Source organism: Sorex fumeus, unplaced genomic scaffold (assembly GCF_029834395.1).
Source record: "Sorex fumeus unplaced genomic scaffold, SorFum_2.1 ptg000032l, whole genome shotgun sequence".
In the NCBI taxonomy this organism is placed as follows: Eukaryota; Metazoa; Chordata; class Mammalia; order Eulipotyphla; family Soricidae; genus Sorex; species Sorex fumeus.
The window spans coordinates 9970518-9986058 of record NW_026606089.1 but is presented as its reverse complement, the minus strand read 5'-3'; the positions used below and the strand labels follow the sequence as shown (position 1 = coordinate 9986058).

The 15541-nt window shown below is 46.5% G+C and overlaps 1 protein-coding gene across 2 annotated transcripts in view; it reads right to left on the bottom strand.

Annotated features, from left to right (window-relative positions):
- PISD (phosphatidylserine decarboxylase) overlaps positions 1 to 15541 on the bottom strand; it is a 37654-nt gene that overhangs the window by 15438 nt on the left and 6675 nt on the right. For both annotated transcript variants that reach the window (XM_056116479.1, XM_056116480.1), the window contains 2 exons: positions 12408 to 12487; positions 7942 to 8117 (listed from right to left, as the gene is read on the bottom strand). In XM_056116479.1, the coding sequence (XP_055972454.1) occupies positions 7942 to 8117; positions 12408 to 12487 (256 nt within the window). Of the gene's footprint in view, positions 1 to 7941; positions 8118 to 12407; positions 12488 to 15541 lie in introns of those variants that run through there.

Below are 15541 nucleotides of genomic sequence, written 5' to 3'. Positions count from 1 at the left end.
AATCACAAGTGGTTTTTCCACTTCTCTCTCCTCCTCCCCCCAGTCCACCAGGGTCCCTGCCCATTTTCCCCTCAGAGCACACCCGGCACTGAGTCCCATCCTCCACATGCCCACTCTGACCCGTCTGCCAACTTGTGTCACAGGACCGTCTGAGCACACGCAGGCTCCGTAGGGTGGCCCTAGCTACCCAGAGACCCTAGATCTCTCAACCCCTCCTTCCGCAGAGGGCAGGCCAGTGGGATGTGGTCCTCTGGGGTCTCTACCTCCAGCCCTCGGTCTTCTCAGCAGTGGCAAGCACGCGCTCCCCCAGGTGTTAACCCGGGACCCTCACACCACAGATTCTGCAGCACTGAAGTCCCGTTTTCCTAGCTGCCTCAATGGTGGCCCTGCTTCAGGCTGCAATGCCTGTGCCCTTGACCGCTGGACACAGCTGGGTGTCCGTTTGCTTCTCATCTGACTCCTGCGCCCATCAGGAAGAGCCATGAGGACAGGAGTCTGGCTCTGTTCTCTAAAGGAGTCCCCAGCATCTCAAAAAGACGGGGTTTATAGGAGTTGAATGATTTCTTGAGGGGCAGAGCAACAGTACAGTGAGTAGGGTGTTTGCTGGTCTCGCACAGAGCTGATCCAGGTTCGAGTTCCAGCATCCCACACAGTCCCCCAAGCCCACCAGGAGTGATCCTCGAGTGCAGAGCTAGGAGTAACCCCTGAGCACTGCTGAATATGGTCCAAAAACAAAGAAACAAACAAAAATTTTTGAATGAAAAGAATTTTTGAATAAAGGAATTTTTGAATAAAAAGACATAACCCATCTCTGACTTGTGTCCTACTAACCTCCGGTGTGGTTCAAGAATTCAACAATACCAACTACACACAGGTACCATAGTTTTATTATTATTATTATTAATTTTAAATTTTGGAACATAAACCTGGCATGGTACACACAAATATAAGTGCCCGACCCACTACACGATGTGTCCATTTTAGAAGGCAAATGATAAATGCACACTTACCCTTTATTTACCCCAGGGAAAAATCCTACCTGCCCAGGACATGTTCTACATCATTCAAAATGAAAAAGCACTGGCTCTTCAGGGCCTGCTGTGGAGCTGTGCTACAGTGGGGAGACACTTGCCTTGCATGTAGTCAACCCAGGTTTGATTCCCAACATCCCACAGGGTCCCCAACACCAAGAGTATGCCTCCCCCCAACAAAAAGAACTGGCTGCGGTCACAGAGCCATTTTCAAAGCTCTCAAGCAGTACTGCAAATAATATATTCAGTAATAAAGTAAAACAAAGGCCAATTACGGGGGTCAGAGAGACAGTACAGCAGGTAGTGCCTTGCACATGACCAACCTGAGTTCAATCCCCTGCAACACTTATGGTCCCCTAAGAACCCCTAGGAGTGACCACTAAGTGCAGAATCTGGAGTAAGACCTAAGCACCTGTGGTGGGTGTGCCCCCCCCCCAAAAAAAAGGAAGAAAAAAAGAAAGAAAATGACAAACCAGCTATGTCAACTTGAGAAATCAAGACAGAGAGAAATGCATACAAAAAAAGCAAGCCTGTGATCCTAAGACCATAGACATATGGGGAGACGGGGTGGGAATCATGACACTCCTCCCAGTATTCCGGCTTGCTGCTGTTATTTCACAGCATCTCTGTCGTTCACAACAGAATGAGGGGTCAGAGAGATAGCACAGGCGGTAAGGCACTTGTCCTGCATCTCACTGATCCTCGTTCAAATCCCTAACACCACATACGGTTCCCCCAAGCACTGCCAAGGGTGATTCCCAGCACAGAGCCAGGAAGAGCCTCAGAGAACTGCTGGGAATGGCCCAACCCTCCCCATCGCACTCCTAGCAAGAAACTGAGTATTAACACACAAAGGAAATGAAACTGGACCCTTTCTTATTTTAATTTTTGGGTTTTTTTTTGCTTTTTGGGTCACACCCTGCGATGCACAGGGGTTGCTCCTGGCGGTGCTCAGGGGACCATATAGGATGCTGGGAATCGAACCCGCGTCAGCCACGTGCAAGGGAAACGCCCTACCTGCTGTGCTATCTCTCCAGCCCCTAGACCCTTTCTTATGCCACATGTAAAACCCAAGGCTGGAGTTACACTTGGTCCCCCCCACACTGTTCTCCAAACAAAAAAACCAAAACAAGTCAAAATCTAAACATAAGATGCCAAAGTACACAATTTTTTGGTTTGTTTTTATTTTGGTGTCACACCCAGTGGGGCTCAGGAAACTATATTGGGCGTTGGGGATCAAACCTGGACTGGCTGTGTGCAAGGCAAGGGTCTTTCCCACTATCCCACCACTCTGGCTCCAAACCATACAGATCTTAGAGGAAACAGGCAATCTTCATGACACTGAATTCAGCAACTACTTACTAAATACAACACCAAACACAAAAGAAAAATAGATAAAATGGATTTTTCTTGAAATTAACAACTCTTCTATACCAAAAGTCAACATGGATCAGAGAAAAGAGCTCAAGGGGCTGGTAAACGAGAAATGCATGCAGGAGGCCTGGGTTTGATCTCCAGCATGACATAGTCCCCTGAGTATCACCAGCACTAAACACTACAGAAAGCAACTCCTACTCCTCAGTACCACTGGATGTGGCCCAAAAACCAAAACAAGTGGTTAAAACAGTAAATCCGGGGTCGGAGAGATAGCTTAGAGCCACTTGCCTCATATACGGTCTACCTGGGTTCAATCCCCGGCATCCCATCTCTGAGCCCACCAGGAGTGAATCCTTAGCGCAGAGCCAGAAGGAAATCCCGAGCATTGTTGGTCCAAAATCAAACAAACAAAAATTAGTAATGCTTACATTAGGGTTACGGAATGGACTGAATTATGCGCCCCACTCTCAAAATCATGCTGTGAACCAGTCAAGTCATATGCAAGATAAGCACCTTACCTGCTGGACTCTCTCGCACCCCGAGTAAATAGGTTTAAGGAAGTCAGGAGCTTGGTGCCCTTCTGGGCGACAGAACAGGCTGATTCTCCTCGCTGTGTGAAGCACACCCTCATCACAGCCTGACCATGCTGCCACCCTGACCTTCCAGCCTCCGAAACATGGAGAATGTAAATGTCTGTGGTTGAAACCAGCCCTGCCCACAGCATTTTGTCATGGCAGGCTGAGTTCAGACAGTATTTTTCACCGGAAGCGAAAAAGGAGAAAAGCATCCTTGAGCCCCTGGGACAGTGCCCACCACCGATCTCTTTGGGAAAGTTTCGATGGGGAGAGAAAGAGATGAGGCTGTCTGTCAGAACAACAAAATGCCCCACTAGAGGGTGATGGGATGGAAGGATGGCACAGGTCACCTCCCCAGGCAGCAGGAACATCAGAGTACAGCGCAGAAGGAGGTCGGAACAGGTAGTGACCACTTCATTAGCAATCGTTTCCAGTATATAATTGTGATGCTGCGAGTTCTTAAAAAGCCAAATATTTGGTCTCAGTGCAGTTCCTGAACCATAGCTTCAAAAACCCCGGAATTTCCTCGGCAGTGAGAACAAGGAGCGCTTCTCCCGTTGCAGTACTCGGTCCCCTGGAGCCATAAAGGGGAAATGAGTGTCATTGTTGATCTTCATAAGCCCCTTTCCAGCACAACCAGGGTCACATTAGATGATGGTGGGAAAGCACCTAAGGCTGGGGCTGATTACAGAGGTCATAAACAGGAAGGCTGGAACTCACGGTCCTACCCCGGTTTCTGGGGAAGGGACAGGAGCTGGAGGTCAAGCCCATGACCAAGGCAAGGGTTCAATCAGTTATGTCGAAGAAACAAGGCCTCCACGCAAAAACAGAATGGCGTGGGGCTGGCGGATCAGAGAGCATCTGGGTGGGTGAACTAGAACATGTCCTTGTGCCAAGTAAGAGACTACCAACTCCAAAGGACAAGGTCTCTGGCTGAGGATCTTTGCCCTCGTCCTGTGCATCTTTTCACCTGGCCATGGCTTGCATCCCCTAACAGTCCTTGTAATAAGCCAACGATCTAGAGTCACTTTTCTCTGAACAACCAGCCACTAATAAAACGCAAGAAGAGGGCAGTGGGACCCTCTCTCTGATTCACACCATTTGGTGAGAAGCACAGGTGGTCTGAATTCATGGCTGGTGTGTAAGATGGAGACCTGTTTCGGACACCAGGCCCATACCCTGTGGGACTAGGGACCACTTCCAGGCAGTGTCAGAAGTGGGTTGAACTGCAGGACACCCAGCAGACATCAGAAAACTGCCACTGATGTGGAGAAAACAATATTCTACTCTATACTCCACTCAAGTTAGAATTGGGACCAGAGCAACTTCATCATTGAAAAAAAGACCCCACAGGCCGGAGGGTAAGTGGCTTGCTCAGCAAGTGGGATTCATGAATCCCCGGGACCCACCATAAGTTATCCCTGAATGCAGAGTCATGAGTGAACCCAGGTATTGCCCAGAAACCAAACGGTAATAATAATAATAATAATAATAATAATAATAATAAAAAAATATGAAAAACCTCAAAAATGTCATCAGCTAAAAAGAGCCCTATGTACCTACAATGAAACCCCTGGGACCTTATAGCAAATAATGGAACCTCGGGGCCAAAGTTATGCCCAAACTTTTCAAATCTTACAGTGAAACCAGTGAATTTTTTTGTTTTCTGTTTTGGGATCACAACCACCTGTGCTCGGGGCTTACTCCTGGTTCTGTGCCATGGGGTCACTCACTCCTGGCAGTGCTCAGAGGACCAAAAGCGATGCTGAGGAATCAAACCCCACCTGTTGTACTCCTGCCCCAGAGAGATCGATCCCCAATAATTGAGAAGATCAGGTAGCTGAAGACTCCATCTCATTTTCACAAGATGGCTGTAAATAGTTGGGGCCGGGGCGGACAAAGACACCAGCACATGACTGGTTTTGGTTTTCTTTTGGTGTCTGGGACACGCCCAGCTGTGCACTGGGGTTGCGAATGGCAATGCCAGGGACTGAACCCGGAACTCCCTGTTGCATGTGCTCCAGCCTTCCAGACTATCTCCCCAGGATCCCTGCCTGGTTCTAAAACTCCGTCTCAAACCTGCTGCCTCTCCTGAAACCATCAACTCTGATTCCAGATCATTTCACCGATACAAAGTACAATGCTGGTGGTTCAACGTGGGAATCAGGAGAGCTCTTGGGCAATATTACTCAGACAAAAGTCACTGTCACTGTCCTCCTGTTGTTCATTGATTTGCTCAAGCGGGCCCAGTAATGTCTCCATCATGAGACTTCTTGTTACTGTGTTTGGCATATCGAATACACCACGGGTAGCTTGCCAGGCTCTGCTGTGCGGGCGAGATACTCTCGGTAGCTTGCTGGGCTCTCCGAGAGGGGCAGAAGAATCAAACCCGGCTCGGCCAGAGTGGCTGCACGCAAGGCAAACGCCCTACCTGCTGTGCTATCACTCTAGCCCCCGGACAAAAGTATACAGAATTTTTGCTTGTTTGTGGGCCATATCTGGTGATGCTCAGGGCTTATTACTCTTGGGCTCTGGGTTTAGGGATCACTCCTGGAGGTCCCTGGGGGATGATATGGGATGCTAAGGATCGAACCCAGATTATTCCTATGCAAGGCAAGTGCCCTACCCACTGTACTATCTCTTCAGCCCCCAAAAGTACGGAGCTTAGCCTAAGTCCAGTTTGTTCTTTTCTGGGGGGTCTGGGGGTTGACTTTTTGGGCCATCTCCAGCAGTACTCAGAGGGATATTCCTGGTTCTGTGCTCAGGAGTGACCCCTGGCAGTGTTCAAGGACTTATGTGGTGCTGGAGACTCTAAGGGGTCAGTAGGATGCAAGTCGCTTCAGCCCCTACTATCTCTCTGGCCCCTGAAGTCCAGTTCTTTACCAGAAGGCACTCAGCCCTCACACTACACTAGGGCACTCCACTCCACTGTCCTGTCGCTGTACAGGCTCAGAAACTTGGGAATCCATCAATCACATCCTCTTTAATCAATCAATCAATCAATCAATCATCTTTCAGGTATTTATATACATAATGCCAATTATAAAACTGGTGAATGTTAATGAAGTTACTGACATTTGTCTCATGACTCCGGAAGCAGCCATTTCTTTTAACTTTGAGTTCTCCAGAGATACCTTTGAAATGAGGACTTTCCTAAAAACAAGTAAACTCATGGGATGAGTCAGCCTGACAAACGCCTGGGTCAGACAGAAGTCAGCTTGACTCTTAACACTTGAGTGCAGCCCCATGATCACAGGGTGACAAATACTTTACTAGTTAGGAAGGCAAAGGATGTGTTTACAGCAGAAAAAATAACATCATACCATAAGAAACAAACACAGAACCACATTTTTTAAAAATATTATTCACAGACTATGTAATTACCCTTCACTGAAAGATTCTGCAATCTATTACCAGAAAACAGATAGTTTTCCTTTCTTGTTAGAACTAAGGTAGGTTATTATAATGCCCAAGAACAGGCACAGGCCAAAGGGTTGACATGTGAACAGAAGAAGCTCTCCTTGGTAGCAGCCACAACTGAAGCTGTGTGGCCAGCCACGGCATAGCTGATAGAAGTTTGGGGGGACTGCTAGAAAACAAATGAAATCCCCACTCAATCTGACCAGAAGAATCCAAATCAAAACTACAACACAAGAGCTGAAGAAAGGAGAGGGTAGGGTCTTGCACATGGCCACTCCAGGTTCAATTCCAGCACCCTATATGGTCCCCCAAGCACTGACAAGAGTGATCCCAGAGCACCAAGCCAGGAGTAAGCCTTCACTACCACCGGATGTGGCCCAAGCTGGCCCCCTACCAAAAATTCAACAGGTTTGGGTAAGGCCTTCGCAACAAATCTTACTGGATAAACTATGGGAGAGCCAGAAGAAATCTGAGTCTAGGTTGGAGCAACAGCACAGCAGGGAGGGCATTTGCCTTACACGTGGCCGGCCTCGGTTCGATTCCCAGCATCCCATATGGCCCCCTGAGCACCTCCAGGAGTAATTCCTGAGTGGATAAGCCAGGAGTAACCCCTGTGCATCGCCGGGTGTGATCCAAAAAGCAAAAAAAAAAAAAAAAAAAAAAAAAAGATCTGAGTCTACTCTAATCAGACTCCCTAGCTGATAGCTGAAGACCCAAGGATCAGATGAAGAGTGACAACCAAGTTCACACAGCTACTGAGGTACATGGGTGGGGGTTGCCACCAGGATCCGATATCCTAGGCACTGGATTCAGTCAAGCTGGATTAGTCAGACAGAGGGGCTCGTGAAGAAACTCACATGCATCATTCCCATATCATAAAGTCTCTACTTTCATCCCTCTTTTGCCCAGGCTGTTAGTCTATTGCTATTTCAGATCTTTCATTTGCTAAACTATAACTGAGAAGAAGGCATTTTCTAAATGGGCACTTTTATATCCAATTTTGAGAGTTAATACCCACTCTTTATTAGGCATCATCCCAGGCTACCAGAAGCACAGAATATACAGAGATAATACCATTCAAGAGGTATCATACAGGAGTGGCTCTACAACACAGTCTTGCCCCTATCATGCGTGGGGTACACTGTTTATGGGGGACGGGGGGAGAACAGAGACACACTTTGAGCAAAATCAGTAGCGGATTTTGATTATTTCAGTCTGGTTCAGTCTGGTTCCTGATGAGAACTAAACCACATCACAAAAGTCCACACATCTCAGCTCCTGGAGGGACTGAGAGGGGCACAAATGACCAGCACGTCCACCTGGGTATTAAGTCAGAAACTCTGAGGTGTCAACTGTAGGAAACAGCTATCCAACTGGACGAAGGGAAATTACTCATAAGGTGTAACTTCTGTATGTGGCCAAAAAGCCACTGGAGGCATGAGCTCCCAGAATGCACCTTGTACCTCTGCAAACATTTCCAAAAGTTTGCGACAGACAGCCGTGCTGGAGAACTCAAGGTGGTGCCACCTGATTCCTACCTCCCAGTGGCCAGCGATCCTGGGTGGAATCTCCAATCCCATCTTCTCCAGCTCTTGCTCCCTGTACTTCTCATACTGCCGGTAGCCTGCATAGCCACCGCCCGTCACAAAAAGAATGCGGAGGGGGCGCAGCAAAGACAACGACCGAGCTGGGGCAGTGTGAACTCTCCTGGCATCTGCAACAAAATCACAGTAATAATAATAAAAAAAAATTAAAGTCCGGGGAAGGGAAAGAAGGAATCATGCAATGTAGCAACAACAGGAAGGTCACAAAACAGTCACTGCTGCTCAGAAGCCCTCAGCAGCAGTGACTGCACCCTGAAGAGATCTTACAGCACGAGCCACCTAGAGTCATCACTGAAATCCTGCCTCCAAATTCTGCAATAAGTCAGGGCCACACAGGCATCATTCCTCTGAAACTACACCTCAACTGCCACCCCTGTCTACAGAATTTAAAATGGAAACATCAAATCACAATGAGGTCAAGATATTAATAAAGGTTGAAAATTGGCCACTAACAAGTCCAGGACTGAGAGGCACGTACCATGCACCAAGGTACTGGGTTTTGTAGGTTTTTTTTTTTTTTTTTGCGGGGGGTGGGGAAGAGGGAGGGCTGTTAATTGAATCACCTTGAATTTCAAAGTTGAGAAATTATTCATGATTGTATTATTTTAATTTTTAAATTTTATTTGTTATTTCTGTGCCACAGGCATAATGCTCAGGGCTTACTCCTGGCTTTCTGCTCAGGGATCACTCCTGATGGTGCTCAGGGGACCATAGGGGAAGACGGGGATTGAATCTGGGTCCGCTGTATGCAAGGTAAGCACCCTAAGCTCTGTTCTATTGCTCCAGCTCCTTCAGATGAAATTTCCAGTCATTCAATGTTCCAACACCAATCCCTTAACCAGTGACCACTTCCCTTCACTAATGTGTCCAGTTCCCCTCCCACCCTCCCAGACTGCCTCTCTGGCAGGCCCTTTATCCATGCTTTCAGCTTTCTGTCTCCAGAGTGACCAATTCTCACCCCCAATGTTGTACACACCCTTCCCAGTCTGTTTCCACCTCTACCCCAAATGGCAAGCTGCCTACTTGTAAATTAGTTCTCTTGCTCATTGACAAACCACTTCTTACTCAATCCAATCTATTTTCTTTCTTCTTTTTTTTTTAAAAAAAAAGAAATTACTATTATTTTTTGGTTTTTGGGCCATACCTGGGATACTCAGGGGTTACTGCTGGCTCTGCACTCAGAAAGTACTCCTGGCAGTATGCAGGGAAACATATGGGGTTCCAGGGATTGAATCAACATTGGCTGTGTACAGGAAAGCAAACTACATGCTGTACTATCGCTCCTGCCACCCCAGGCCCAATCTTACTTGTACAATCTTGACTGGATACTAGTAACAACAAGAACAAACGTCAGAGACACAGCTCAACCAGCTGGGCTTTGTGTGCATGCCTGGGTTCAATCTCTGGTGCCACATGGTCCCCCAAGTACTATTGGAAATGACACCCGGCCAAGAGCAGTAGTAGCCAAGGAAACATATCTGTCTGAGCACCACCAGGTATGGCCCTCAAATAAAAAAGATTAAAAAGTCAAATAACGCAATTAAAAAATGTGCAAAGGGTTTGGGTAGACATTTCTCCAGATAGATGAATGGTCAGTATGCATGTGAAAAGATGCTCAATGATCCCGAGAGTTAGCTGAATGGACTGAACACAGGCTTTGCATACAGGATTCCTAGCATGGCATGATCTCCATGCAGCACCAGGTGTGGCCCAAAACCCACCAAGGTGGGTCAAAAATAAAGATGCTCAGCACTGTTATAAGACAGATTGTATACCCCGCCCTCCCCTCCTGCCCGAATCCATGTACTGAAGTCCTAACCTAAATACCTCAGATACGATCTTACTTAGACAAAGGCTACCTATTTGTGATAACCAAGCTTGCTTTCTTATGTTTTGTCTTTTGTAGTGCCAGGGATTGGACTGGGGTCTGATTGCATGCAAAGCAAGCACCTGGCCCCAGCATTATCACTAGACATCAAAGATAATCGTTTATTTATTTATGTTTTTTGGCTTTTGGGCCACACCCAGCAGTGCTCAGGGCTTACTCCTGACTGTGCTCAGGAATCACCACTGTCAGCGTTTGGGAGAACATATGGGGTGCCAGGGAGAGAATCTGGGTCAGCTGCATCGAAGACAAGCACCTTACCTTACCTGATGTACTACTGCTCCAGCCCCTGGGGATAATCAAGTTTAAATTAAGGTCATGCGGGGGGGGGGGGGGGGTGCGGGGGGGGGCAGAGAAATAGTACAGCAGGTAAGGTGCTTGCCTTGCAATGTGGCCAACCTGGGCTCAGTCCCTGGCACTGGAGTAACTCCCGAGTACTGCTAGGTGTGGCCCAAAAACCAAAATAATAAAAATAAAAATAAATAAGGTCCTGGGGGCTAAAGCAACAGTAGAACGGGTAAGGTACTTGCCTTAAGCACAGCCTACATGGGTTCAATCCATAACACTCCAAATGGTCCCCTGAAAGGAGTGATCCCTGAACGCAGAGCCAGGCGTAAATCCTGAGCACTGCCAGGTGTAACCCCAAAACAAAAGTAACATTTAAAAACAGAATAAAATAAGGGCTTAAAATAAAGGCACTCTAACCCAGTGTGAATAGTGTCGTTATAAGAAGGGACTATTGCTCTGGAAAGAAAGATGGCAGCCGCTTCGGAGCTCTATGGAAAGCCAGGTTTGAGCCTATTGTGATGGGGCGACTGAAACCTCATGGGAAGGCGGGCGTTCCCGGCTCGTCCTTCACACCCCACCGAGGTCAGGAGTTGCCCCCCCACGAGCGGCTCTCTGGCACGGCCATGGCTCCGGAGCACAGAAACCAATCTCATAATTATCTCACTCTCAGCAGAAATACTTCCAGGCTTAATAAGTAAAATACCAGATATCCAAAATTGCACGGTCAAATTCTTGTGACCAGCTGTAGAAAACAATTATTTCACAATGCCTTTTCAGCATGTCTGATTTGGGGGTGTAAACTCTAAATAATAATGATGCATCTTTTGTCAAAACAATGAATCTAATCAAAGTAGATAGAGTGTTAACTAGAATTCATCTGCCTCACAGGTATTGGGAGGGTGGGGGAGGGGGGTTTATTGCGGTTCTTCATGGTGAAAAATAAGTATTGGTAAAGGGAAATGTGTTTGATATTTGCACGACCGAGACTTAAACCTGAAAGCTTTATAACTTTTCCCACAGTGATCCAATAAATAAATAAATAATTTTTTTTTTTTTAAAAGAAGGGACTATTGGGGTTGGAGAGAAAGTACAGTGGGTAGGGCATCTGCCTTGCACACAGATGACCTGGGTTGATCCTAAGCATCCCATATGGTCCCCTGAGCACCACCAGGATTAACCCCTTGAGTTTCACTGGGTGTAGCCCAAAAACAAACCAAAACTATCCAGTTACAGACATGAACCGGGAGAATGTTGTATGAAGATGAAGGTGGAAATGAGGGTACTACCGGCAGTCAAGGAAGCCAAAGAATGCCAACACACTGCTAGAACCACACAAGGCAGAAAACAGATTCTCCCACCGAGCCCTCAGAAGGAAGCAGTGGGACGCCATAATCTTGTACCCCACTCTGAAAGTCTGAGAGAATAAACTCTGTTTAGACTAGGCACATTGTTACGTCAAACTCACACTACATCATTAGACCCAGATCCCTGGAACCACATATGGTCCCTTAAGCACTGCCAGGAATCACCCCCGAACCATATCAAAAGTGGCCCCCATATCAAAATAAATCAAAATGGTAATAATCTACCTCTGACAGGTCAAAAAGACACTTACTGAAAAAATAGAAGTTTACAACCCAACTAAGTGGGTGAGAGTGTAGGAAACTGATGTAAGTACTTCTGGCTCATATGAATATACACTGGAACAACCCTCTTGGAAGACTAATTTGGCCCCAAAAGTGAGTTGCAAAATCCATCAACCCTTTGATCCATGATTCCACTAATACAAACTGATCCTGAAGATGACAAAGATCATGTGACTACAGAACTCTGTAGTAGAAAACGACAAGAACACTTTACATATGGTATAGTCCTATAATCAAGCACTACGCAGTCAGTAAAAGAGATGACGCATTAACAGCCAAGACTTCAATAATAATTATATGCCAGGCACTCTAAAGGTACTCTTTTTGTTTTGCTTTCGGGCTACACCTGGCTGTTAGCTTAGGACTTACTCCTAGCTCTGCAATCAGAAATCACGCTTGGCAGGACTTGAGGGACGATACTTGGCAGTGTGGCAAGGCAAACACCTCACCCACTATACACCCACTCCAACCCACTACAGGTACTATTTTATCTCATCCTCACAACAACCCAGAAACACTAACACATTTCTCCTGATTCCTGGCACAGCAAGAGTGAGCACCACACCCTGAACTTTACTTACTTGTGGAAAAGGCTCTGAGAGGCACCTTCCTCATGGACTGCAGCAAACGGTTCTGGGCAGTGTGTTCGCAGCAAAGGAGGCTAGGATCAAGCAAAAAGGAACCATTAAATATTTTCCCTCAATTTAATTAAAAAATAGGGGTACAACAGACAAAATGTGAACACAGTCACATTAAAATAGATTTAATAACTGCATTTGCTCGAGCGGGCCCAGTAACGTCTCCATTGGAGACTTTGTTGTTACTGTGTCTGGCATATCGAATACTCTCGGTAGCTTGCCGGGCTCTCCGAGAGGGGTGGAGGAATCGAACTCGGGTCGGCCATGTTGGCCGCGTGTAAGGCGAACGCCCTACCCGCTGTGCTATCGCTCCAAACACAGTAACAACAAAGTCTCCAATGGAGACGTTACTGGGCCCGCTCGAGCAAATTGACGATCAACGGGAGGCCTTTACCTTTACCTTTACCTTAATAACTGCATCAGTATTCACTTCCTGGCTTGACCTCTGTAGTGTGGTTATATAAGAAAATGTTCTTGTGGGGGAAAGATTAAACAATTTATTTAATTAGCAAATAAGCCAACATTGTTCCACAAAGTCATACGCTTCTACGACACAAAAGAGCTATATATATCATGTAAACATCTAGTCCTTACTCATTAAAAAAACCTATTAAGATGCTAAAATTTTAAATGTTCATCTTGGGCAAAAACCAACAGAAACCGATGTGAACTATCTATTTTAAGTCTGGAAGGTTTAGAACTTTTGAATCTTCTATTGCTACTCTCTGTGGCAACATAATATCCTTTGACAGAGCAAATAGGTTTCAAGCTTCCTGAGGTGAGAAAGGACCATTTTCATAGCTTTAAACTTTGAGAAAATATTTTGGGGGGATTTGGAGCCACCCCTGACAATGCATCAGTTTGCTCCTGGAACATATGGGGGACTCCCTCGCACCAGAGGTCAAACCCAGGACTCCTGCGTCAAATGCTGTGCTCCAGTTCTTGAGCCTTCTCTCGGACACGAAGATTATTTCAGACTCAGTTCTTTCCTCTACTTTGCTTCCTCTTCACCCAGGCAATCAGACAATGGTCACGAATTACTCTAACAAATAAAGCATTAATAACCTTTCAGTTAAACAACGGAGCATCCTTCAATCGAAAAGAAAACATTCTGATTTTTTCTTTTTTTTTGGGGGGGCGGGGGGCACATGCTCAGGGTTACTTCTGGCTCTCTCCTCAGAAATCACTCCTGGCAGTGCTCCAGGGAACATGTGGGATGCTGGGGATCCAACCTGGTTGGCTATGTACAAGGTAAGGACCTTACCTGCTACACTATCTTTGCAGTCCCAACATTATTTTCTTTCTTTTTTTTCCCTTTTCTTAAGGAAGGAGTCCATATGGGGTGTTGGGGATGAAACCCAGGTCAGCGGCATGCAAGGCAAGCGCCCGACCCGCTGTACTGTCACTCTGTCTCCCCACAATACACTGTTTTCAATTCAGATAACATACTCCCCAAATACTGCCCTGAAATCTAAAGAAACATCTTGTTTTCATGCCACAATCAGCAGTGCTTAGGACTTCTCTTGGCTCTGTGCTCCTGGTGAGGACTGGGGGACCACGTGGGATGCCAGGCCCTATCCACTGTACGATCACTCTGGCCCTAAAGAAAAAAATCTTTATCAGTGAATAATTTTTTTCCCTTGATGACGGATGAGGGAGGGGGTGTCATGGAGATTGTACACTGCCTTGTATGTGGCCAACCTCAGAGCTCAGGGTTAACCTAGGTTTGACCCCCAGTACCCCATCTGATGACTGAAATAATAATTACGAAAGTCAAAACTCTTATTTCCGTGGAAAGTAAAACTGTATTTACAACTTTCATGTAAATAAAATTTCATGTAAAATTTACCTGGTTTATCGCTATCTAGTTATTTCTTACACAGATGTCCTATAATATCAGCACATTTAAGGACTTCATAATTTGCATGAAATTTTCTTGAGTTAAACACTGCCTCAACGGCTGGAGAGGTAGCACAGCAGGTAGGATACTTGCCATGCACCTCACAAACCAGGGGTGACTCCCCAGCAGCACATATGGTTTTCCCAGCACCACTAGGAGTATCCCTGAAAACAATCAGGATTAAGCTGTGAGCACCACAGGGTGTGAGGGTGTGACCAAAAAAAGAAAACAGTAAAAAATTTTTAAAAAATCTATAGAAATTAAAAAATAAACACTGCCTCACATAAAGCACAGTGCAAATATGGCTAATGAGAAATCTGACCATCCCTTGGACAAAAGAGATCTCTATGGAGAAAACGTACAAGCCCAACTTTTTCTTAATCACCACCCATGAAGCCAGTCAGATGTACAGCCACTAACAAAGACGGATGTTTTACCCGATGAACAATGCTTCTCTTAGACTGACAGCCCCATATCCAAGCTAAAGCTTTAAACCCTGCTTCACAAATAGGACAGGTAGTGCAAACTGACTGAAGGGAGCATGGTTGGAGCCAAACACTGTGTGTTTCAGAATTAACAGGAATTTGTGCGCTATGAGAAAGCCTGCAGAGCTGAATAAGGCATGGAGGAAGGGGCCAGGAGGAAGCACAGTTGCTTATCGACTGAACCTGGCACCTATGTGCTTGGTTCTGCCCATGAGCGGTCGCCCCTCACACCTCTGCCTGAGAGCGCTGAGCTCTAAGCTCTCTACTCTTTTAGTCCAGAAAAACACTCTGCAAGTGTGTCCCACTAGGCACAACTTTGTCAGGCCAGAGATGTGGCTCAGTGGTAAGGCACACGCCCGGCAGGTGATGCCTGCATTCAATCATGGGCACACAAACCACATTTAAAAAGGATTCTGGGAAGAAGGCTGGAGCGACAGTACAGCAGGTAAGGCACTTGCCTTGCACAGGACCAACCGGGTTCATTCCCTTTCATGCCCATATGGTCCCCCAAGCCAATTCCTGAGAGCACAACCAAGAGTAAGCCCTGAGGTCAGAGTTGCCCCCCCCCCCCAATAAAATAAAAGTACACAAAGCTCTGGGGCGAGAGAGGTACTACAGAGATTAAGACACTTGCCTACCACGCTGCTATGACAATAACTCCTGATACCGCAGATGATCTCCCAAGCACCCAC